Source organism: Nansenia antarctica, assembly GCF_963989245.1.
Source record: "Nansenia antarctica genome assembly, chromosome: 17".
NCBI classification, from domain to species: domain Eukaryota; kingdom Metazoa; phylum Chordata; class Actinopteri; order Argentiniformes; family Microstomatidae; genus Nansenia; species Nansenia antarctica.
The window spans coordinates 2852724-2875223 of NC_137687.1; the positions used below are offsets into that span (position 1 = coordinate 2852724).

The window sequence follows — 22500 nt, forward strand, 5'->3', positions numbered from 1 at the left end:
AACATATGTATATGTTATACCAATGTTATATAATATATCTTGCCGCCATTGGTGTGTGAATGTGTGTGGGTGAATGAGAGGCCGTTGTAAAGCGCTTTGGAGCAGCTTTGGAGCAGCAAAAAAGGCGCTATATAAGTGCAGTCCATTTACCATTTACCATTTACACACAGTAAGATATATGATATAGAATGTTTCTTACACACAGTATACATACCCTCCTCACCAACCCTTTGACAGAACAGTAAGGGTTATGGCTCTATAGAGAGGCAGACGTCAGTCCAGTCTGGTCCTCAACCCCGAGTAAAGGAGGGGGGGAGAGAACATTCATCTGCATAGAAAAGAATCTGCAACTCAGCGGCTAGGAGCCCTAATTACAGTGGGGCTTTGCTGAGATCGGCAAGAAGGCCAGAGAGAGAGAGAGAGAGAGAGAGAGAGAGAGAGAGAGAGAGAGAGAGAGAGAGAGAGAGAGAGAGAGAGATGGGAGAATAAGAGTGGAATAAAGAGGGAGTGGGAGTGAGAGAGAGAAAGAGAGGAGAGAGAAAGAATAAGAAAAGGGTAGAGAACAGAGAGAGAGAGAGAGAGAGAGAGAGAGAGAGAGAGAGAGAGAGAGAGAGGAGGGGAGGGGGAGACTGGACATCTGAGTACCTTACTTTGTAAATACAGACTGTTATTCAAAGTTACACACTAGATTACAGCTGACTTTACAAATGTACAGTTTCTCTGGGTTTACATAATGGCCAAATTGATATTGCTATTCTGAACAAGAGTAGATTACAGTTTTTCTTCTCAATCACTTTCACATTAACATCGGAACTGAGAGACACAATGACCAAAACCTGACACTTGTGTACCTTAGTTATCTCACATCGAGTCTGCAGAGAAACAAACACATTTGGTGAGCTTAGAATGATAAGGTTCTATCTCCGTTTAGAATGATAAGGTTCTATCTCCGTTTAGAATTATACGGTTCTATCTCCGTTTAGAATTATAAGGTTCTATCTCCGTTTAGGGCAGTTCAGAGATATTGAGCGTCAAAGTTTTTACATTCCATTATGTTTTGTGAGATGGAACCTTTGTATTTTATGAATTACTAACTCAAAAATGTCAACATTTTAAAAATAACACCACACAGGCATTAATAAACACCTAATGGATCAGATTATGTAAAAAACTCAATTTTGACAAAAATGGAGATAGAACCTTATAATTCTAACGTCACGATTTCCTGCTTTTCACACATGTTGTAGTTCTACACACCACACAGTTAACAAAACACTAAACACATTTCTCACATTCCTCCACATATGGGCAAAACACCACTATTGCTTTTGAATTAGCAATCATAGCTTTAGCATTAAAAGGTGAGCTCCCCTGTGTTGGAGAACAATGGATGCCAACTTTGTAGAGAAAGGTACAGCGCCAGGTGAGAGTCAGAGAGAGGAGAGGAGAAGGACGAGCAAGAGCAAGAGGGCAACCAAGATTACGACCTAGGAGAGAGAAATGCCTCTGATGAGATCTGGGCCACTTTGGTTGATCCACGTTGATGAAGTGGATTTCAACCTGGCCAAAAAGAAGGCAACAGGAAAGGAACGTCATCAGCCAGCATGATATTGTTGAGGTTCCTGGTTCCGAGCACAGCTAAAAAATCACCAAGTCGTCCTCCATCACCATTCAACCCTTGGCCCCTACCATAGTGCCCATCTCATCCCTTTTCCGGCGTCGGGCGTTTCCGCTCATCAATGCACAGATGGGGCTTGGCCCATATAGCCCGGGCGAGCCCCTCAACCAGGTCTCGGGGTGGTAAAAGGGTAGCCCCTCGGCCCCGAGCCTGGTGGAGTGGAAAAAGAGAATCCCTTTTCTGGACACACGACACAACATCCTCACCCCAGCCGAGCAGATGGACGGCCCGGACCAGCCCAGGTACGTTGTCATCTGGGATAACGTACGTTTCCACGGAGCTGCTGGTTCATCGACCACCCACATCTCTCCGTTCTTCCTCTGTCACCATATTCTCCATTTCTCAACCCCTATTGAAGAGTTTTTTTCAGCTTGCTGTTGTTGGAAGGTATGACACAGTGCCCCATGAGCGCATCATACCCCTTCTACAAGCAATGGGAGAGGACGCATGGTGATACAGCTTGCTGAAGCATATCAGGGCTGGAGTCATCATCATGCCAGGCGATACTTTCCCCCGATGCTCAGCCAGGGAGAACGTTGCCTGTGATGTGGATGAGGTCCTGTGGCCAGACAGAAAGGAAAGGCAGGATGCAGCAGGCTCATTTCTTTTCCTTTTACAGTATTATGCAGAAGGCTTCTTCTTTTCTGTTTAAGAGAAAATGACTGAGCCATGCTTTCAGAAAACGTGTGGAAGGCAGCGACGGAGGAAAAACTGTAAGAAAGCAAACAATCCTCTTGAAAGTCATTAGCCTAATTAAAATCTCAATCAGATCAGATCACTCTCATTGGAAATGTCTTAAATAAATGTGAACTAGACCTTCGCATCAAGTCTTAGCACCTTTAATGTGTCTTATGTAACAGGAGTGTTACTGGAGTAGAACTATAGAGAGGCTGACATAAGGGCATGCCTGTGGGATCGGCTGAGAAATGGTCAAGCTTCCGTCACCATGGTAACAACATTCTCTTACTAATCATCTTTCCAGACAACAGGAAGCAGCGTGGCAACTCGTGACGTTAGAGTTATAAGGTTCTATCTCAATTTTTGTCAAAATTGAGTTTTTTTTTACATCATCTGATCCATTAGGTGTTTATTAATGCCTGTGTGGTGTTATTTTTAAAATGTTGACATTTTTGAGTTAGTAATTCATAAAATACAAAGGTTCCATCTCACAGAACATAATGGAATGTAAAAACGTTGACGCTCAATATCTCTGAACTGCCCTAAACAGAGATAGAACCTTATCATTCTAAACGGAGATAGAACCTTATCATTCTAAACGGAGATAGAACCTTCTCATTCTAAGCTCACGAACGTCTCTGCCACAAAACACACTTTTCCACTGTATGTGTGTGGTGTAGGCATGGGGGTGCTCATAAATGCATAATTACGACACTATCAAACAGCACCCCCCTGTGAAGAGACAGATCCATAATGCAACATCTTAAAACACAATCCAATCAAGTATAATCCATATTTTCATGTTGCTTATTAATCCTGCAGTGAAAGACAAACAATACCCAACGCCCCCACCCTGGACTCCTTCAAACTGGCCCTCAAAACCCCTCTGTTCTCCAAGGCCTTTGGCCCCTAGTCACTGTTTTACTTTTTGCTTTGTTTGTTTTTGTTTTGTCTGTCCGTTTCATCCCCTTGTACAGCGTCCTTGGGTTTATGAAAGGCGCTATATAAATTAAAGTTATTATTATTATTATTATTATTATTATTATATAAGCACATCCTGCTACCCAATCAGTGCTAGCTACTACTCTGTTTGGTAAAACCCTCAGTTCACATGGCCCCCACAGCTATTCCCTCTGGAGCCAACCAGGACACAAAATGGCGGCTGAGCAACGGGCAGCACTGATATTCACTGAAACTGGTGAAATGCTGCATTCTAGTGGGGGAATATAGGTGACTTCAGGTTAGCATGTTAGCATATTATTTATTTCCTGCATTTGATCTATTTTACAACTGTGAAGCACTTTGGTTCAGCACTGCTGTATGTAAACGTGCTATATAAATAAAGCTGACTTGATTTGACTTGACATGTTTGAAAAAAGTTATGAATCTCACAATTGGGCATGTTATCAGACAAAAAACTGGATTTATTTGAAATTGTAGTTACAGGATGATTAAACCCCTTAGAGATGCATCATTTTGCTTTTTCGAGGTGGTCCTGTATGAAAGTAGTTGAATTACACAGCCACATTCCTTTATATTTTGATTATTACACTTGTTTGAATAATACAAACACATACATTTAATGTACATTGTAGCCCCAAAACTAAATGGATGATACAACTTGGACCTGGATATACATTGAGTTAATTTTCTTACAATAGAAGTACTAGGCAAAGTAATTACAAACATGAATGGAAGGCGACAGTAAGCCACTGACCAATCGTAGCCGTTCCATGAGAGGGTCCACAGTGTCATCCAGGTTGCTGATGGAAAGAGCACGGAGCATGAGATCCACATTTCATGATAAAGTTCTTTATTTCTTCTTCTTCAGGTAGAGGTTTCCTTTAGGTTTGAGCAGAAGAGACTTTTTATTCTCCTCCACCTTCCGGGCCTCTTCCCCTCTCTGCCTCCACTGGTCCATCCCCGTGTCCACCTCTGTGCTTAGGTTCACCACACGTCTCTGAGGTGGAGAGAGCCAGATAAAGAAAAGAAGGAAGGGGGAGGAGAAGACGTGATGTGTTACATCAAAAGGATCTATTTCTCAGGGGCATATTTTGATGACATGGCATATGGAGGTGCAGGTAATATGGAAGATAATCCAACATGAGGTTATATTAAAAAAACAATTAAAGCTGAGGTTTTATTCAGAAGAAGAATTCGTGAGTTTAGAATGATAAGGTTCTATCTCCGTTTAGAATGATAAGGTTCTATCTCCGTTTAGAATGATAAGGTTCTATCTCCGTTTAGAATGATAAGGTTCTATCTCCGTTTAGAATGATAAGGTTCTATCTCCGTTTAGAATGATAAGGTTCTATCTCCGTTTAGGGCCGTTCAGAGATATTGAGCATCAATGTTTTTACATTCCATTATGTTTTGTGAGATGGAACCTTTGTATTTTATGAATTACAAACTCAAAAATGTCAACATTTTAAAAATACCACCACACAGGCATTAATAAACACCTAATGGGTCAGATTATGTAAAAAAACTAAATTTTGACAAAAATGGAGATAGAACCTTATAATTCTAACGTCACGAATTGACACTAGAGGAGAAGAGACTCACAGCCAGCGCCTCCCTCTCCTGCCGTCTCCTCTGCTGTCCTTTCAGTAGGGGCGCAGGCCGGCCGTCTGCGTCAAACAACCAAAACAAACCAGAACACAAAACAAAAACACACACACACACACACCCGCATACAGCTCATTAACATACAGCTCATTAACATACAGCTCATTAACATGCATCTCATTAGCATGAAGCTCATTAGCATGAAGCTCATTAACATACAGCTCATTAACATACACACACACACAGACACACGTATACACACACAGAGACAGACAGACAGACAGACAGACAGACAGACAGACAGACAGACAGACACACACACACACACACACACACACACACAATATATAACATAAGAAAGAGACAACCATACCCAGACAAAAGTACAGACAGACACACAAACAGTAACACTATGAACTTGCCTGCAAAAGACCAGTCAGGGAGATCTGTCAAGGGTCCGTACTCTGACCCACTACGACCCAAACCATTCCTGTGGACGAAGCCAGGTAGACACACAGTCCTAGCATTAATAGCAGTCTGCAGGGAAGCTAGATATGGTATTTCAACTGTGTGTGTGTGTGTGTGTGTGTGTGTGTGTGTGTGTGTGTGTGTGTGTGTGTGTGTGTGTGTGTATATATATATAGAGAGAGAGAGAGAGAGAGAGAGAGAGAGAGAGAGAGAGAGAGAGAGAGAGAGAGAGAGAGAGAGAGAGAGAGAGAGAGAGATGCGATTTGGACTTGACAGTTCGTGAGTTTAGAATTATAAGGTTCTATCTCCGTTTAGGGCAGTTCAGAGATATTGAGCGTCAAAGTTTTTACATTCCATTATGTTTTGTGAGATGGAACCTTTGTATTTTATTAATTACTAACTCAAAAATGTCAACATTTTTAAAATAACACCACACAGGCATTAATAAACACCTAATGGATCAGATTATGTAAAAAAAAAAACTCAATTTTGACCAAAAATGGAGATCCTAGAACCTTATAATTCTAAGCTCACGAGTCTGTGTCAGTACAGATGATGTTCATAAACGTACTCTGTCCTCCATTTGATCCCGGCCTGGGCTCCACACGTGGAGGTAAAAGAACGACTGGAGAGCTTTACAACTGAAACACAAATGATTGGGGTATTATTATAAATAAATTATTTATTATTATTGAGTTAAATAAATAAATATATGTAAATATATTTGAGTGTGACAAATACTGTCATACACCTGTCACAAAGTATATAAATATAATAAAACGTATATTATCATTATTATTTGATTAATAATTAATTCATTTAGCGAGCCAGCCTGCCTGACAATGAGGTCTTTGAGCAGCTACGGGCACATTGACAATCATATTCTTTAAAATAACACTTCTTCGTTAGAAACATGTGACTTGTGTCAACAGACGGGAATCTTTTCGAATTAGAAATACACCTTGACTGGGTTATAATGTACCTTACAAGCTAACGTGGCTAATACAAATCATGTCATTAATGAGCAAACAAGTACGAATCCTTCAACAGACACCCTTGAATAAGTCAACCAATCAGTATCAATATCAGAACTATTGGACCACTAACTAACTGGTTTTAAGTACACAAACATTTAAGAAACAGCAGATAACCTCTCTCCCACCTGCACAACATAACGTCCTGATGGGCGCCGCCATGTTGAATATGGAATGTTTGTAGTGTCTTTCTATGCCGCTAGATGGCGCTAGAGACAGGCTCCGCTTAAATCGGTGGAATACTGGCAACAATGTCACACAGAGATTGTTACATTGTCGCTACATTGTAATTACTAATTAATACGTTTATGATCAAGTTGTTGTGTCCTGCCCTTTAAGACGGAATCACGTGTTAGACTAACTAGGAAGTTGAAGTGGATGCTGGGTAGTTTGCTGATATACTCATGCTGTAAAGAATAAACCTGCGTTTGATGGACCACGTTCTCTATCTACTATTATTACTTACAAGTCCAGTCCGGACATCACACAAGTGTGATGATAACTTGTTACATTGTTACATTGGCCTCGTTAAATTGTTGATCACGTCTGTGACACTAGTGTTACATTGTTAATTAGATAATCAGGCATGTTATTACTGTTACGTTGTTCATCACCATCGCATCAGGCCTTCCGGAGCCAGTAGGCTAAACCTGCAGTCAGATAAAAATAAAATAAATAAATAAATATAAATAAATATATATATATATATATATATATATATATAATATAATAAATTGGAGGTGTAGGTGAAAATGAAAGCTAATTAATTTAATTAGAAAACGTGATTTATAATAACACAAATGTCATTCTATTTAGTGGTTGTAGCCTACTTTGAGGGACTTTCGAATAGGCCACTTGACTTGAAACTAAACGTTTATTGGTCGTTAATAGGCTACAACATTTCCTTCTATCCCTCCCTGTGCTCTGCTCTGCGCACTCTGAAGTATTTCTCTGTTGGTTTTAGAAGACAAGTTCTCACTCGCCGACAGTGAATGTGTGAGTGAGGGAAGGGACGTTTCAGCAGCCATACCGCCAGGGCAATGAGAGACTAGAGAGAGAAAGGAGGGGGCTTCAGGGCTTCAGGGCTTCAGGACAGGAGGGGGGCTTCAGGGCTTCAGGACAGGAGGGGGCTTCAGGGCTTCAGGACAGGAGGGGGCTTCAGGGCTTCAGGGCTTCAGGGCAGGAGGGGGCTTCAGGGCTTCAGGACAGGAGGGGGGCTTCAGGGCTTCAGGACAGGAGGGGGGCTTCAGGGCTTCAGGACAGGAGGGGGCTTCAGGGCTTCAGGGCAGGAGGGGGCTTCAGGGCTTCAGGGCTTCAGGACAGGAGGGGCTTCAGGGCTTCAGGGCTTCAGGGCAGGAGGGGCTTCAGGGCTTCAGGGCAGGAGGGGCAGGAGGGGGCTTCAGGGCTTCAGGGCTTCAGGGAAAGGAGGGGGCTTCAGGGCTTCAGGGCTTCAGGGCTTCAGGGCTTCAGGGCTTCAGGGCAGGAGGGGGGCTTCAGGGCTTCAGGGCTTCAGGGCTTCAGGGCTTCAGGGCTTCAGGGCAGGAGGGGGCTTCAGGGCTTCAGGGCTTCAGGGCTTCAGGGCTTCAGGGCTTCAGGGCAGGAGGGGGATTCAGGGCTTCAAGGCAGGCAAAACGAAGAAGCCCATCCAACAAAGCCAACACTATCTCCTTTTAACTTGGACTTGGCTTAGTGTAAACTGTAAATGTTGCCCAAAGAGACACCCCAATCGCATTGAAGTAAGCTAGTTAGGTTCTTGTAGAGAAAGTTGGTTATGATTGTAGCGAAATGTTGACTTAGTCTCGTCCTTGGAGAACACATACACGCTGAAAAAAAATCCAAGTGCCGTGTAACTTGGAGGTGTCCTTCCGCGCATTCCACAGACTGGCGGCACAATAAAGTAGTGCCGGTTTTAAAATAATGAAGTGGAGTGAAGTCAACCTGCTGCTGGGCTCAGCACGTCGATATAAACCTATATAAATGTTATAAAAATATTCTAAATGTTTATGTACATGTAAGCAACCTTTCATGTAGATTTTTTGCCGGTGGGCATTGACAATTGATGTGGTTGTAAAGGACAGGGGGGCAATAACACTATTTGAGAGACACCATTGTGTAATAAGCATGGAATTACGTTCCTGTGTAAAGAATGATTATTGAATAATTGAATATAAATATGCTTGAAAAAGCTTGGAGTGATCTATTAAGAGTAGAATCCACCTTCCACCTTTCTCCATTTCATTTATCTCTAAACCAACATTAAACATCGACTAATATGCTTAGGTGACGCAGTGCTTTTCTTATTATTTAGGCATAAATATTAGGCTACATAAAGTAATTGCTTTATAACTCTGGAGAGATTTTTAACAAACTTAACGTGGGATTCGGTGCATTTAAACGCATTGGATTTAACCACAGAGAAGTTTGCGTATCAATGACGAAACATTGTAGCCACGTTATCCCTCCGCGGTTCGCTGGCGGAAAGGTGTTCCGGTCTAGTCACAGTGAGTGAGAAAGGAAAAGAGGGAAAGAGGGGGAGGTCAGAGGTATTCACTTATCTGGGGGGAAAGAAAGAAACTAAGTTGTTTGAAAGCGTTACAATACAATCAACGGAATGGGACTTATTTTTACTACTTCGGGTGTAGTTAGTAAGTAACTGTTTGGGAAAGCAGTCAGTGGAGTGAAGTGTAGCCTGGTCTAAACTGCAGCATGCTTTCAAACGCTTTTTTCACCAGACGAATTTTGCTTTTTGCATTTTTTTAGAAGTTCTTGATTTTTTTTAAAACGGGGAATGAGTTTGTGCAATAGCCCATCGCATTCCCCAAACATCGCATGCATGCTGTAAAAGCCCATGTCTTTTCTTTGTAGTACGGCTTTTTTTACAATGTTATTTGTCTTTGAAGATCTCGTTTGCCTCCTGGAAAGAAAGGGGAACTAGCGGATTTGGGTGAGCAACAACAGTATTAACAGAAGGACATCATATTATTAATAAATCTACTTCACACTGGACCACACGAGCCCTGGGACTGGACTGAAGAGCTAAGTATTGCCCTCTGGAAAGAAAAGAAAAATCAAGCGGAAAGAATAACTAAGTAACTAACACACTGGTGGACTATCTACATTCAACTCAAAACTCAAAACTACTTTATCAAGGTGGAAATAGACTATATAACGTCGAAGAAGAAGAAGTAAGAGAAGTTGATTCTTGAGAAATCTCACTCCAAACTTTTGGTGAAACTTGGCAGCCCTGGGGATACGTTGAATATCAGTAAAAAAGAAACAATATCTGAAACCGCTAGACATCCCATCCTCTGATGGACCGTTGTTCATCCACCCGGGAGAGATGCAGGTGCTGGGCCACCTAGTCTCACACCAGACCCTCTGCAACCACCACAGATCTAACTTCATGAAAGTGTCCTGAACATTACACATTACACATTTCTGTATTTATATCCTGTTTTGTTGGACTACTAAAAGAAGAAGTCCTTAACTCAATGGATTTCCATGCATCTCTCCCTGCTACCTGTCTGCGTGGAGTTTCCACTTCCACAGCAAAGACAATGTGACTCAGAGAGGTGTTGTCCCAACATGATTGAACCGTCATGTAATCCCCCTGAAATGTCTTAAACTGTCTTATTTATCGTCTGTGTTTTTGTATTTATTGTGTACATAATAATACATAGGGCCTGTTAGTATCTCAGTTCTGGTTGACTGTTTTGTGATGTGAGAGGGTTGTAGGTCTTATTTTGTTTGCCTTGGTCTTTACGTTGACTGTGGTTGCTGTTCATTTCAACTACTGTAGTTTTTTTTTTAACTGTATGTAGGTGTAGCTTAAGCATTTCTACATACTTTCACTCAAACACTGTATTTATGATTTTTGAGTATACTTTAACTTAATGTAGTGGTTCCCCTCTAACATCATTTCAAGAAACAGGATTATTTCAGAATAGTCGCCTACAGGTAAATACATAATGGACCGACTTGGAAGTAAGTTATTGGAGAAGTTAAAACTGACTGACTCAGGTAGTGTAAAATTTGCCAGTTCTAAGAAGAAACACGACCTGGTTAACGCCAATAACAGCAACGGCAACAACGGAATCCCTAGCAGTGCTAGTGGTCTTCCGCCGACTCCGAACACTCCGAACTCTGCCTCACCTTCGAGACCTGGCCAGTTCTCTCTCGCCTCCTCAACCTCAAACGAGGCATGTGGGCATTCAAGTGGAAGAGGAGGTGGGAAGGGAGTCGTCAACTCCTCTACTCAACTGCTCTCCCCACCTACCACCTCCTCCACTGCTGGCTGCCCTGTTCAATCTGCTTCTGATTGCGAACAACAACAACAACAACAACAACACACCCCGACGACGCTGGCCCCTCTACGGCGCCGGTCACCCCAACAACGCGCGTCGTGGTACCTGGCGGAAGGCGTCGACATCCAGCTGAGGCGCGAGTCCGGCCTGGGCGGTGAGTGTGACCTCCCCTTCGGCTCCAAGGCCTCCCTCAACCAGCGCCGTTACTCCCTGGAGCTCCAGCAGCTGGTCCGGCGCCAGCAACTCCTCTCCCAGCCCCCGGCCCACTCCGCCGCCCCCCCTCCGTACCCCACGGCCTACGGCTCGGCCCCCCGCCCCGGCATGGCCGAGCCGGCCTACGTGCCAGAGCCCGAACGTCACAAGCGCCTCTCTCTCCAGGAGGCGCTCTTCTACAAGCGGCTGAGCACCGGCGGGGAGCTGTGGGAGAGCACCAGGCCCGCCTCGCTATCCCACCCGTCGCCGCACAGGCCCACCGGCGAGATGGGGGGTGTAGGAGGAGGAGGAGGTGTCGGAGGGAGCTTCTTCTTCCCGCCGGGCCCGGCGCTGAGCCCCTGCTCCTCGTTCAGCCTGCAGGAGTCGGTGCTGGTCAGCCCGCGGTCCAGCTTCGCCTCCAGCACAGCCAGCGGCGGCGGAGGAGGAGGGAGCCCGATGGGGAGCCGCTGCAGCAGCAACCGCACCAGCGGGATCAGCCTGGGCTACGACACACGCCACACTCCGCAGCAGTTCTGCTCCCTACAGACGGGGGGTGGCTCCACTACTGGACAAGGCTATATGCTAGCGGGCAGGGCTGGGGTCGCCTCGGCCGAGGGCTGGAGGGACTACCTGGACGGGGTGCCCCCGCACGGAGCCCACGATAGCCGTCACTCCTACCCGCCTGCGGTGGGCAGCCCGGCCGCCGCATGCTACCGGGCTGGGCCTGAGTGGTGGGATCATGGGGAGCAGCGAGCTGTAGCCCGGGGGGGAGAGGAGGGGAGTGTCGCGGGGGAGAGGGCGCGGTACTCGGACCTACCGGGGACCCGTTACCAGGAGGAGCTGACGCGCCTGCTGCTGAGGGACGCCATGCTGGAAGGGGAGGGGCTACTAGGAGGCCTGATGCTCAAAGAGCAGAGCGCTACTCCGATCAAAGCCCTCGCCAAGCCGGCGACGCTGCACCCCGCCTCGGCCGGTGGACCAATCAAAGCCCAGGAGGAGACCGGAGGACCGGGAGGGAGAGAGGGGTCGGAAAATCGCCAGGAGTTCTTTGGTGAGATTATTATCAACATCTTCATCTTCACTATCATCCTCATCATCACTGTTCACTTTTACATCTTTGTTCACAGCATTTTCGTTATGAATGGACTAGATGGGTGAATAGGTAGATTGATAGGCGAACCCTGAAACTCAAATCAACTCTTAGCCCCTTCCCCCCCTAGACGCTAGTGTAGATTGGATACAGTATAAGCAAGATGGCGAAAACAAAAGTGCATAATAGGGTAGAGAGACAAGGGGTCGATTTGAGATTGGGCGAGACCAAATGATAGATGAAAGGGTGGAAGGATGATGCTTTTCAGGACCTGCTGGGACTTGTGTGGCCCTACCACACATGTAAAGAGAAGGAAAAACATTGGCCTTCCGAAACCTATCCAGACAAGTAGAGCTGTTTGGTTGGGCACCTACGAGTGAAAGGAAAACAGAGAGATAGGCAAAAAGAGAGGAGGAATTATCATAGCTGACACGCTGGAATGCAGACATAAAAGTGTGCTAGTCATTCAGCCAGAACTGAGCGCTCCGGTGAAATACACACACTTGTGTGCTATAGGTCCTATTTGGCTACAGACGGTTAACTATTTTATTTTATTTTATTAGGATCCCCGTTAACTACTCTTCCTGGGGCCATACAAACCATACACAAAAATAAACCATCAACACTCAACAACAACAAATTAGAACAATTAAATGAGGATAAAAAAAGTCAGCAATGTGAACGGTCTTACTATGAGGGAATAATGGAGCACAACTACACACAGACACACACAGACACACAAAGTGAACTGCAAAGCTCAGCTGCAATGTTCAGACTTCAGACACAAATTACATGTTACATATAAACATAGCTCTGGCTGGGCTGTGTTGGTATGAGTCAGAAGTAGGTGCGTGTGCGATTCTGTGGCAGGGGTGGTTATGTGTGTGTGTGTGTGTGTGTGTGTGTGTGTGTGTGTGTGTGTGTTCAGAATGACTCCAGGCCATAATATGCAGTGTCTCTGGGCATGAGTCATGCGTGTGCTGGTGTGTGTTACCCTGCCCTGGCGTGTGCAGGGGCGGTGTGCTGTAGCCTGTTTTTCAGCTCAGGTATTTGCGCCCTCGGGGTATATACACTACTGTACACCTCTCAGTTATCAGCTAGAGCAGCCGAGCTTAAGACCTGTCAACAGAGGCACTGTAGCATAGACTCCACAAGTATGAATGAGTGAATTCTCAGTTGTTGACACAGTGTTGGATTCAAAGGCGAATTTCTCAATTGTTAGGAACACACAACTACTCCTCGTGTCCTCCACTTTGCGTCCTACTGAAAACACATTGAAGGAAAAGATCTAGGGGGGGTTCCTCACCCTGACATACTCTCCCTGACATGTCTTTTGAGGACGAAGCTAATGGAGGACGCGAGGAGGAGTCGTGCTCCTAACAATTGAGAAAAGGCTAAAGTGTTGTTCTCTTAGCTTACATGTCTTGTAAGTGCGTGCAGTTAGGTAGATCCTATCTTGACTAATCGTGAGCTTAGAATGATAAGGTTCTTCTATCTCCGTTTAGGGCAGTTCAGAGATATTGAGCGTCAAAGTTTTTACATTCCATTATGTTTTGTGAGATGGAACCTTTGTATTTTATGAATTACTAACTCAAAAATGTCAACATTTAAAAAAATAACACCACACAGGCATTAATGAACACCTAATGGATCAGATTATGTAAAAAAAACTCAATTTTGACAAACATTCTAACGTCATGTCGTCATGTCATGCTTGTTGTCCGTTGTGTCGTAGGTCCCTGTGTGAAGTGTGGTAAAGGGGTGTATGGAGCGGACAACGCTTGCCAGGCTCTGGACAGCCTGTATCACACCCGCTGCTTCACCTGCGTGTCCTGTGGTGAGTTGGTGTTTGTTCATAATCCTGGTGGCTAGTGAACTGTGACATTTGAGCATTGTGACATCATCTTAACTGCTCCTCCTGAGACATCTTCTGCCCCTCACCACTACGTCTCCTAAAGACACCCGCTTTCCCCTCTACTGTGTCCCTAAGAACTTCTATTGCCCCCCTTGTACTGTTTCTCAGTTTCTCCAGAAAAAAAAAAAGTGGCCCCGGGTCCGAGCTATCAGTGGCCCCGGGCCCGAGCTAGATTACTCTTCCTGCAACGAATGGTGGATTGCTGATTCACATGCTTAGTATTCAAATGTATTGATTGTAAGTCGCTTTGGAATAAGGCGTCTGCTAAATGCCAAAAATGTAAATATTTGAATGGCTCAAATCATAGCTGATATGAACTGCTGCAAACTGCAAAGCACCCCAAGGTGACCATCACATCACAATATGCCCATTTTAGAATAATAAGCCCTGCTGTTGTTGAAATGTTTATGATCCTTCCGCTCTCACGAACACGATAATAGTCGATCCATTACTTTCTAGCGATATAATGACAGTACACAGGGTATCATACACAGGTAACATCCGGTTGTTAAGTCGTGACGTGTTTCCGGGTCCAAAGTTGGCTGAGGCGCTCTCTTCGAAATGCCTCAGTAATAATAATAATTAATTATATTTATATAGCGCTTTTCCGAGGCTCAAATACCCTGACAATATGGGGAAAACGGGAAAGTGCTGTGTCCCTTGTTGTATGAATAGATCCGAGTCTAAAAAACTATTAAACTGTCATTCTACCGCTGTCGTACACTGGTATTCTGGTGCGGAGAATTTCTGGTTTGGACCCGGAAATTGCATTACGTCACGTTTGACGTCAGACTTAACAACCGGATAGACACGGCTGTTCTAGTGCCAACTGTCACTTAGATCCAACTGTCACTTTCAAATTAACCTCAAGATTCCTGTATATACCCTGAGTGAGTACAGTATGCAATCAGAGCCAAGGGAACAGCCGGGGTCAGCCTGGCCTCCGAGTGTCTGTCTGTCTGTCTGTCTGCTGTCATTCATGTTTTTGTCTCTTTTTGTCTCGTCTCAGGGCGCACCCTCCGAAACAAGGACTTCTACAACGTCAGCGGCTCTGTGTACTGTAAAGAGGATTACATGGTAAGAGGAGGTCAAGGCCATAAAGACATATTTGGTTCTCTCTCAGTGGTCCTCAACCCTGGTACCTTGAGAGCTCGTGACGTTAGAATTTTAAGGTTCTAGGATCTCCATTTTTGTCAAAATTGAGTTTTTCTACATAATCTGATCCATTAGGTGTTTATTAATGCCTGTGTGGTGTTATTTTTAAAATGTTGATTTTTTTTTGTTAGTAATTAACAAAACGGAGATAGAACGGAGATAGAACCTTATCATTCTAAACGGAGATAGAACCTTATCATTCTAAACGGAGATAGAACCTTAGAATTCTAAACGGAGATAGAACCTTATCATTCTAAACGGAGATAGAACCTCATCATTCCAAGCTCACGAGCTGTCGTACTGCAGGCGTTTGTCTACCCAGCTCCCATAACCCTGACAAACCTATAACATAGTTTTCTCTGATGCGCTTGTCAGTTCTCAGGCTTCCAGGCCGCCGCGGAGAAGTGCAGTGTGTGTGGCCACCTTATCCTGGAACAGGTGAATGTTTTGTGTGTTTGTACGTCTTTCATGAGTTTCAGCATGAAGCCCTAAAGAAAATAGACATGTGTGCATGAGATCTTCACGTGTGTGTGTGTGTGTGTGTGTGTGGTGTGTGTGTGTGTGTGTGTGTGTGTGTGTGTGCGTGTGCGTGTGCGTGTGTGTTTTTCAGATCCTACAAGCTGTCGGAAACTCTTACCACCCAGGCTGTTTCCGCTGCGTGGTGTGCTCCAAAGCCCTGGACGGCGTGCCGTTCACCGTGGACCACCAGGGCCACATCTACTGCGTCTCTGACTACAACAGGTGGGCGTCTTCAGAAGGCAACACTGTGGCTGTGGTCTATATGTTACGGTACATGTGGGAATACTAGGGTTAGGTGCTAGGGTGTTAGGGTTAGGTGCTAGGGTGTTAGGGTTAGGTGTACCATGTACCAAGTCACCCTAGCACCTAACCCTAACCCTAGTTTTCCCACATGTACCGTATTCCCACATGTACCGTAACATATATACTCCACATGGCCCACAGACCTGGGGACTAAATACTATTTGACTTGATACCCAGCAAACATCTACCGTATTTTCCGGAGTATAAGTCGCATCAGCAAAAAAATGCGACATTAAAAGGAAAAAAACATATATAAGTCGCACTGGACTATAAGTCGCATTTATTTAGAAATATATTTCACAAAATCCAAGACCAAGAACAGACATTTAATCTGGAAAGGCAAGTTTATTCAACTACACAATAGCACACAGAACAACAGGCTGAATAGAAGTCCGGTATGTTAACGTAACACATTAACAGTTATTCAGCAAAACAATAGCATAAAGAACATACCTGGGAGGCTGAATAGGCTAAATTAACATTACAAGCCAGCGAGTCCAACAAGCAAGTTACCAGTAAGCAAGTTCACCAAGCTACCGTTTGCTTAGCTTCAACAAGCTAATGTTTTAGATAACTTCTTCAGGGGAATAGGAGCAGCATATAGTTGTCACAAGCCCAGAGCGGCCCAGAGCGCCCTCTGTCGGCTGTAGACGGTAATGTTTACTCCTTGGTTCATGTCAGTCAGTATGAAATTCTCTATATATATATAATATATTGATATATAAGTCGCACCTGACTATAAGCCAAACTATGAAAAAAGCGCGACTTATAGTCCGGAAAATACGGTAATAACCGAGTTGTGATGAGGTTGGATGGTTTCAGTAGTAGTAGTTTGTATAAGTCTGTAAGTGGGCTACATATTAAATATAATAATTATATATAAAATACATATTTTGTTAGTGTATAAATGTGCTCTGTGCTCGTGTCTTCCTGCAGAACCTTTGCGCCAAAATGTGCTGCTTGTTTACAACCCATCTTACCTGCTGAGGTGAGCGCGTCTCCTTCTGGTTCCCTGGACGAGTGTGTGTGTGTGTGTGTGTGTGTGTGCGTGCGTGTGCGTGTGCGTGTGTGTGTGTGTGCGTGTGTGTGTCTGTGTGTGAGTGTGTGTGTGTGTGTGTGTGTGTGTGCGTGTGTGTGTTTACAACCCATCTTACCTGCTGAGGTGAGCGCGTCTCCTTCTGGTTCCCTGGACGAGTGTGTGTGTGTGTGTGTGTGTGTGTGCGTGCGTGTGCGTGTGCGTGTGTGTGTGTGTGCGTGTGTGTGTCTGTGTGTGAGTGTGAGTGTGTGTGTGTGTGTGTGTGTGTGCGTGTGTGCGTGTGTGCGTGTGTGCGTGTGTGCGTGCGTGCGTGCGTGCGTGCGTGCGTGCGTGCGTGCGTGTGTGTGCGTGCGCGTGTGCGTCTGTGTTTTTGATTGTGGTATGAATCTGATGCTCTATTATGGTAATGCCCTAATCTCTGTGTCGCTGTTGTTTTGTGTTCCAGGGCAGCGAGGAGATACTCAGGGTGGTGTCTATGAACAAAGACTATCACTTTGAGTGTTACCACTGCGAGGTTAGTATGGCGTCATTTTATAACATTTTGCTGTTTCGTGATGTGCTCAATCTTGTTCTGGATGTCCTTCATCATCATTGGTCTAATCCTGGCTGGTTCCATTGGCTCAGGAGATTGGATCATGATGCATCGGGATTATGGGTTTGATTGTATATATGTTACGGTACATGAGGGTTAGGTGCTAGGGTGCTACGGTTAGGGTTAGGATTAGGGGTAGGGGTAGGGTTAAGGTTAGGGTTAGACCATGTAGAGCATGTACCAAGTCGACGTAGCACCTAACCCTAACCCTCCCACATGTACCGTATTCCCACATGTACCGTAACATAATGTGTGGTGGCCTGGGAAAACCCTTCACATGGTGGCATTTTGACATTTTCATTTTTTAATATTTCCATAAATTAGAAGTTCTCAGCTATTCATAACTGGTTGAATGACTGAGATAGCCCTTTATTTTAAAAAGTTATGAGCATGTATCATGTCAAAAAAAGTGAAAGGTCAGAAATGCTGCCCCCGACCCCTTTCTCCTCCGGGTCGGGGGAGGAGCCTATGCAGATCGGCCGGTCTCGTTTGTCTGCTTGTGATGCGGTGTTGGTCTGCTCGCCTCGTCGGTATGCGAGGGACATATCCATTTGGGTGTCTTCTAGTTAAGATTTTATTACTTTATGCTTATTGTGAGCATCAGTAAACTGGCAATAACACAGGTGGAAGTATCGTCTCTCCTTTCGCTCATGTGTGCGTGCGTTGCTTAACTGAGAATGAGACACGTTCAACGTGACGTTGTTTTGCTAGCAAACTACCCACCACAAAAACATAAAAATAAGTACTTTCTCTTTTGTTTTCTTAAAATGTTTATTCACCATAATGTAGTATGGAGTTCAAAGTACTAGAATACCACATAATATCAAAATCGCCGAAATAGGACATTTCCATCTATTTTTGCTCTTTGCCACAAACGAACGCCAGCGACATCCGACGGGTTTTCCCAGGCCACCACACATATATATGGCACACAAATACTGTTAATTGTTAACTGCTTTGGTAAAAGTGTCTGCTCCGTCCATGACTATGATGTGATCACCAACACTGAGATGTTCTTCCTGTCCTCTAGGAGTGTGGGAAGCAGCTGTCTGACAAGCCAGGGTCTCAGTGCTTCCCTCTGGACTCGCATCTTCTCTGCCATTCCTGTCACATGACCAGAGCGTGCACTCATAACATTCCCCCTCACAATGTACACTGAGAACTCTATGCAGCTACATACATTACTGTACAAATTCCCCTCTTTCTCTAATACACACATACATACACCCAGGTCAATCAGGGTAGATTTTCTCTCCTGTTCCCTTTTTTTTTTCTATGGATGAAAAAACTCAATACTCAATAACGCTGAAAACTCTACTGAATAGAATATTAACTGGCCCGGTTGGTTCGGAGTTCTGACACAGCAGCACCCATGATGTCTTAGATCAATCAAACCCCTTCACTCCTTCACTTGACCTGGTGCTTAAAAGAAAAGAGTCCTGCTGTTGGAAGATCACTGTATTGTAATTCTCAGAGGGATGTGGAAAGAAAGATGAATACACCAAACTACTGCTTTTACCCCCCATGTCTGTTTTGCTATATAAGAACAAGGGATTTGCTTAACTGTTTTGTTGTATTTAATATCACTAGCAAACAATTTGCACTTAAAAAAATTGGACTTGTTTACCATATGAGATTTGTAAGTGTTTCTGTAAAAGTAAGAAAGAAAACATTCCTGTATCTGTTGTAATTAATAAATATTTTCCTTTTGTGTGTTCTTCAACTTCTGAGGTGGCTTTTTTTTTTTTACCCTGCTGCAGTTCCAATCTGTGACCACAAGATGGCGCCTATGAGCCGACAATGCAGGATATCACAATGCCATGCACCCTAAACTACAGATTGTTTTTTGCGTTTCACCTTTTTTAGCCTCTACTCTTTCACTCTGGATTTGGCACCAAATATAATATGGCAGACCAAAGTATAATAATACATATTGGAGATGGTGTTTTTACCACCATAAACTGAATTGAATACAGCTTGGCTTAAGATAATACCACTGGGACAACTTTGACATAACAGAATGTTTCATGTTTGGGACCTGGATACCTAGGCATTAGAATACGTGACAGCAAAATGGCGTGCATTCTTTTTCATACCTTGCATGAGCTATTGAAGATGTAACTTTCTACGACAGTCCATTCGACAAACTTTTTCGGAAAAAAAAGCTACTTGCCACAGCTACTTATTTAGTAATTTACTTGTATTCAACTTTAATGAGCAACCACTTTACCATTCATTAAAACACCCATACAAAAACAAATACAATTTACCTTTAAATTTATTTTTGTATGTTTTTGTACATTCAGCACTTACAGGAGGAAAAAAAACACAACCAAATAGCAAATTAGAAAAATCTGTTTCAAACTATGATCATAAAATTAAAAACAATATTAAAAGTAATAATGAATCTTTCTATTCCAGATAAATTCATCCGTTATCTGATTCACTGAGGAAGAAAACTTGCATGATTGGGGGGGATGGGGGTCAGGGGGGGTCACTGAAACCAGTGTAGGGAAGACAGCAAGGTCAGATTCAGATGGTGTTCTAGAATTAATTAATTAATTTAGCCATTTAGCAGACGCTTTTATCCAAAGCGACTTACAATTACGAATTACAGGGACATTCCCCCTGGAGTAACTGAGGGCTAAGTGCCTTACCCAAGGGCACACTAGTAGTGGTGTGGCTTCAGGCGGGATTTGAACTCACAACCTTCCGATCACAAGTCCAACTCACTATCCACTAGACCACCACTACCCATCACAGGTTGGGTGTTCTGGTGTTCTAGAACCCATCACAGAACTCACAGGTTCTCTCCATAGAATTAGAATTCTCTTAAAGCTTCCCCCAAACAAACAACCCACAAAGAACAAAACACATGCCAAGGGTGCGTCACCGAAATCAGCCCCCCTCCCCCCCCGACAACACACAAAAATGTCCCTAACCATCACAAGGCAAAGACAGTTTTCTAGCTTCAAGCATATGCTAACAGTGTAATGACACAGAGGGACCAACCAACTGAAGTAGGGGGGAGGGAGGGAGGGAGGGCACTACGCACACACACTAGAACACACAGAAACCTCCAAGGCTGAAATTTACATGATTCATAAAACTTCAAAGCAGAAAAAGAACCTCCTTCACATGATTACCCTACAAAGGGGCCAGGTTTTTTTTTGTAGAAAAGAACTTCAAAGGATTTGGAATACTAAAAATTGATTCTAGGACATATTTAGAGAAGCCTATTTTAGATTTTAGGTTTATTACAAGGGAGTTGCGGAACTCTGTGCCCACAGAACTTTTGAGGAGACTCCGGTTTCCAAACCACCAGTGAGCGAGCAGCTCGAGGGAGCCAACCTTCCACCCTTAACCACATCTCTGGTGAGACAAAGGAGAATGCACAGGGCTCAGACTAGGCCTCTGCTGGTCTCGCATGTATGAGGACATGAGCAAACACATGGGTGGAGAGGTGGAGAGGAGGGGGCAATGGTTAGAGACATGAGATCGGTGGTGGAGGAGGAGGGAGGAGGAGGAGGAGGAGGAGGGAGGAGGGAGGAGAAGGAGGAGGAGGAGGGAGGAGGAGGAGGAGGAGGAGGAGGGAGGAGGAGGAGGAGGAGGAGGGAGGAGGGAGGAGGAGGAGGAGGGGGAGGAGGAGGAGGAGGAGGAGGGAGGAGGAGGAGGAGGAGAGAGGAGGGAGGAGGAGGAGGAGGGGGAGGGAGGAGGAGGAGGGAGGAGGAGGAGGAGGGAGGAGGAGGAGGAGGGAGGAGGAGGAGGAAGAGGAGGAGGAGGGAGGAGGAAGGTGGTTTACTTCACTAACAACGCTTGAATCAACCCAAAACACTATACATGTTAAGTTAATGTACATATCATGTGTGAGTAAAACAGAAGGATTACAGAGTACAGACATGGAGGAGGGGGGGGCAAGCCAGTGAGGAGCAGACTATGTACCCCCAGACGTGACAGATGTGGTTAAAAGGGAGGGGCACCGGGGCGGGCGTTCTCTCTTTCTACTGCTCCAATTGTGTGCCACATTGCATCATCTCTCGCCCCTTTCTGCTCCTCCTCCCAACCCTCTCTCTCTACGTTAGTTAGCCTGTCCGCTCTCTCTCAGCGGCGTCTGCTGTCTCTAGGGTTGCTACGGCTACGAGAGCGTCTGCCACCCCCACCCCCACCCCCACCCCCGAATCCTCCCGCCGGTCTAGAGTCAGAAGGCCCTCTGGGTCTGAAGCCGCCCTCCTTCCTCTTATCCCCTCCCTCTCTTTCCCTGTCTCTACCCCCCTTCTCTACCCGCTCCCCCCTTTCTCTCTCCCTGGGGTTCCTGTCTCCCTCCGTCTGGCCTCGGTTGGCCCCCCCGGCTGCCACGCCTCCTCCTCCGCCGGTGGCGTTGGCGTTGGCCGTGACGACGACTCCTTCTCCGGCGTTCTCCCGGCTTTTGATCCTCTCCTTCCTCTCCTCCTCGCGCTTCTTGTCCTCCGTCTCCGTCTGTTCTTTCCGCCTCCTCTCTCGCTCCTTCTGTCGGTCGGTGCGCTGCTGCATCCTATGTGACGACTTCAGACAGAAACACAGAAAAACAGATTACATATGAGATGTGTGTGTGTGTGTGTGTGTGTATGCATGTATGTATGTATGTGTGTGTGTGTGTGTATGTATGTATGTATGTATGTGTGTATGTATGTACAGTGGGGCAAAAAAGTATTTAGTCAGCCACCAATTGTGCAAGTTCTCCCACTTAAAAATATGAGAGAGGCCTGTAATTTTCATCATAGGTACACTTCAACTATGAGAGACAAAATGAGAAAACAAAATCCAGAAAATCACATTGTCTGATTTTTAAAGAATTTATTTGCAAATTATGGTGGAAATAAGTATTTGGTCAATAACAAAAGTTCATCTCAATACTTTGTTATATACCCTTTGTTGGCAATGACAGAGGTCAAACGTTTTCTGCAAGTCTTCACAAGGTTTTCACACACT

General features: G+C 44.8%; 3 protein-coding genes across 3 annotated transcripts in view; 1 reads left to right on the forward strand and 2 right to left on the reverse strand.

Annotated features, from left to right (window-relative positions):
• Window positions 1-3763: 3763 nt before the first annotated feature.
• mrpl52 (mitochondrial ribosomal protein L52) lies at window positions 3764-6588 on the reverse strand (the record flags this gene model as incomplete). Its single annotated transcript, XM_080547730.1, has 5 exons — window positions 3764-4316; window positions 4922-4986; window positions 5347-5414; window positions 5964-6033; window positions 6555-6588. The coding sequence occupies 5 exons, from the start codon at window positions 6586-6588 to the stop codon at window positions 4170-4172; spliced, it is 384 nt and encodes a 127-aa protein (XP_080403856.1). The 3' UTR covers window positions 3764-4169.
• Window positions 6589-10394: 3806 nt separating this feature from the next.
• Window positions 10395-18691, forward strand: ajuba (ajuba LIM protein; the record flags this gene model as incomplete). The annotated part of the gene is made up of 8 exons (XM_080547562.1): window positions 10395-11973; window positions 13748-13849; window positions 14937-15004; window positions 15458-15520; window positions 15693-15823; window positions 16841-16892; window positions 17386-17454; window positions 18563-18691. 8 exons carry the CDS (start codon window positions 10395-10397, stop codon window positions 18689-18691), a joined length of 2193 nt encoding a protein of 730 aa, XP_080403688.1.
• Window positions 18692-21633: 2942 nt separating this feature from the next.
• acin1b (apoptotic chromatin condensation inducer 1b) overlaps window positions 21634-22500 on the reverse strand; it is a gene marked incomplete at both ends in the record, with an annotated part of 30408 nt that continues 29541 nt past the window's right edge. Inside the window, one exon of the mRNA XM_080547731.1 lies at window positions 21634-22074. Coding sequence (XP_080403857.1) covers window positions 21634-22074 — 441 coding nt within the window. The remainder of the gene's footprint in view (window positions 22075-22500) is intronic.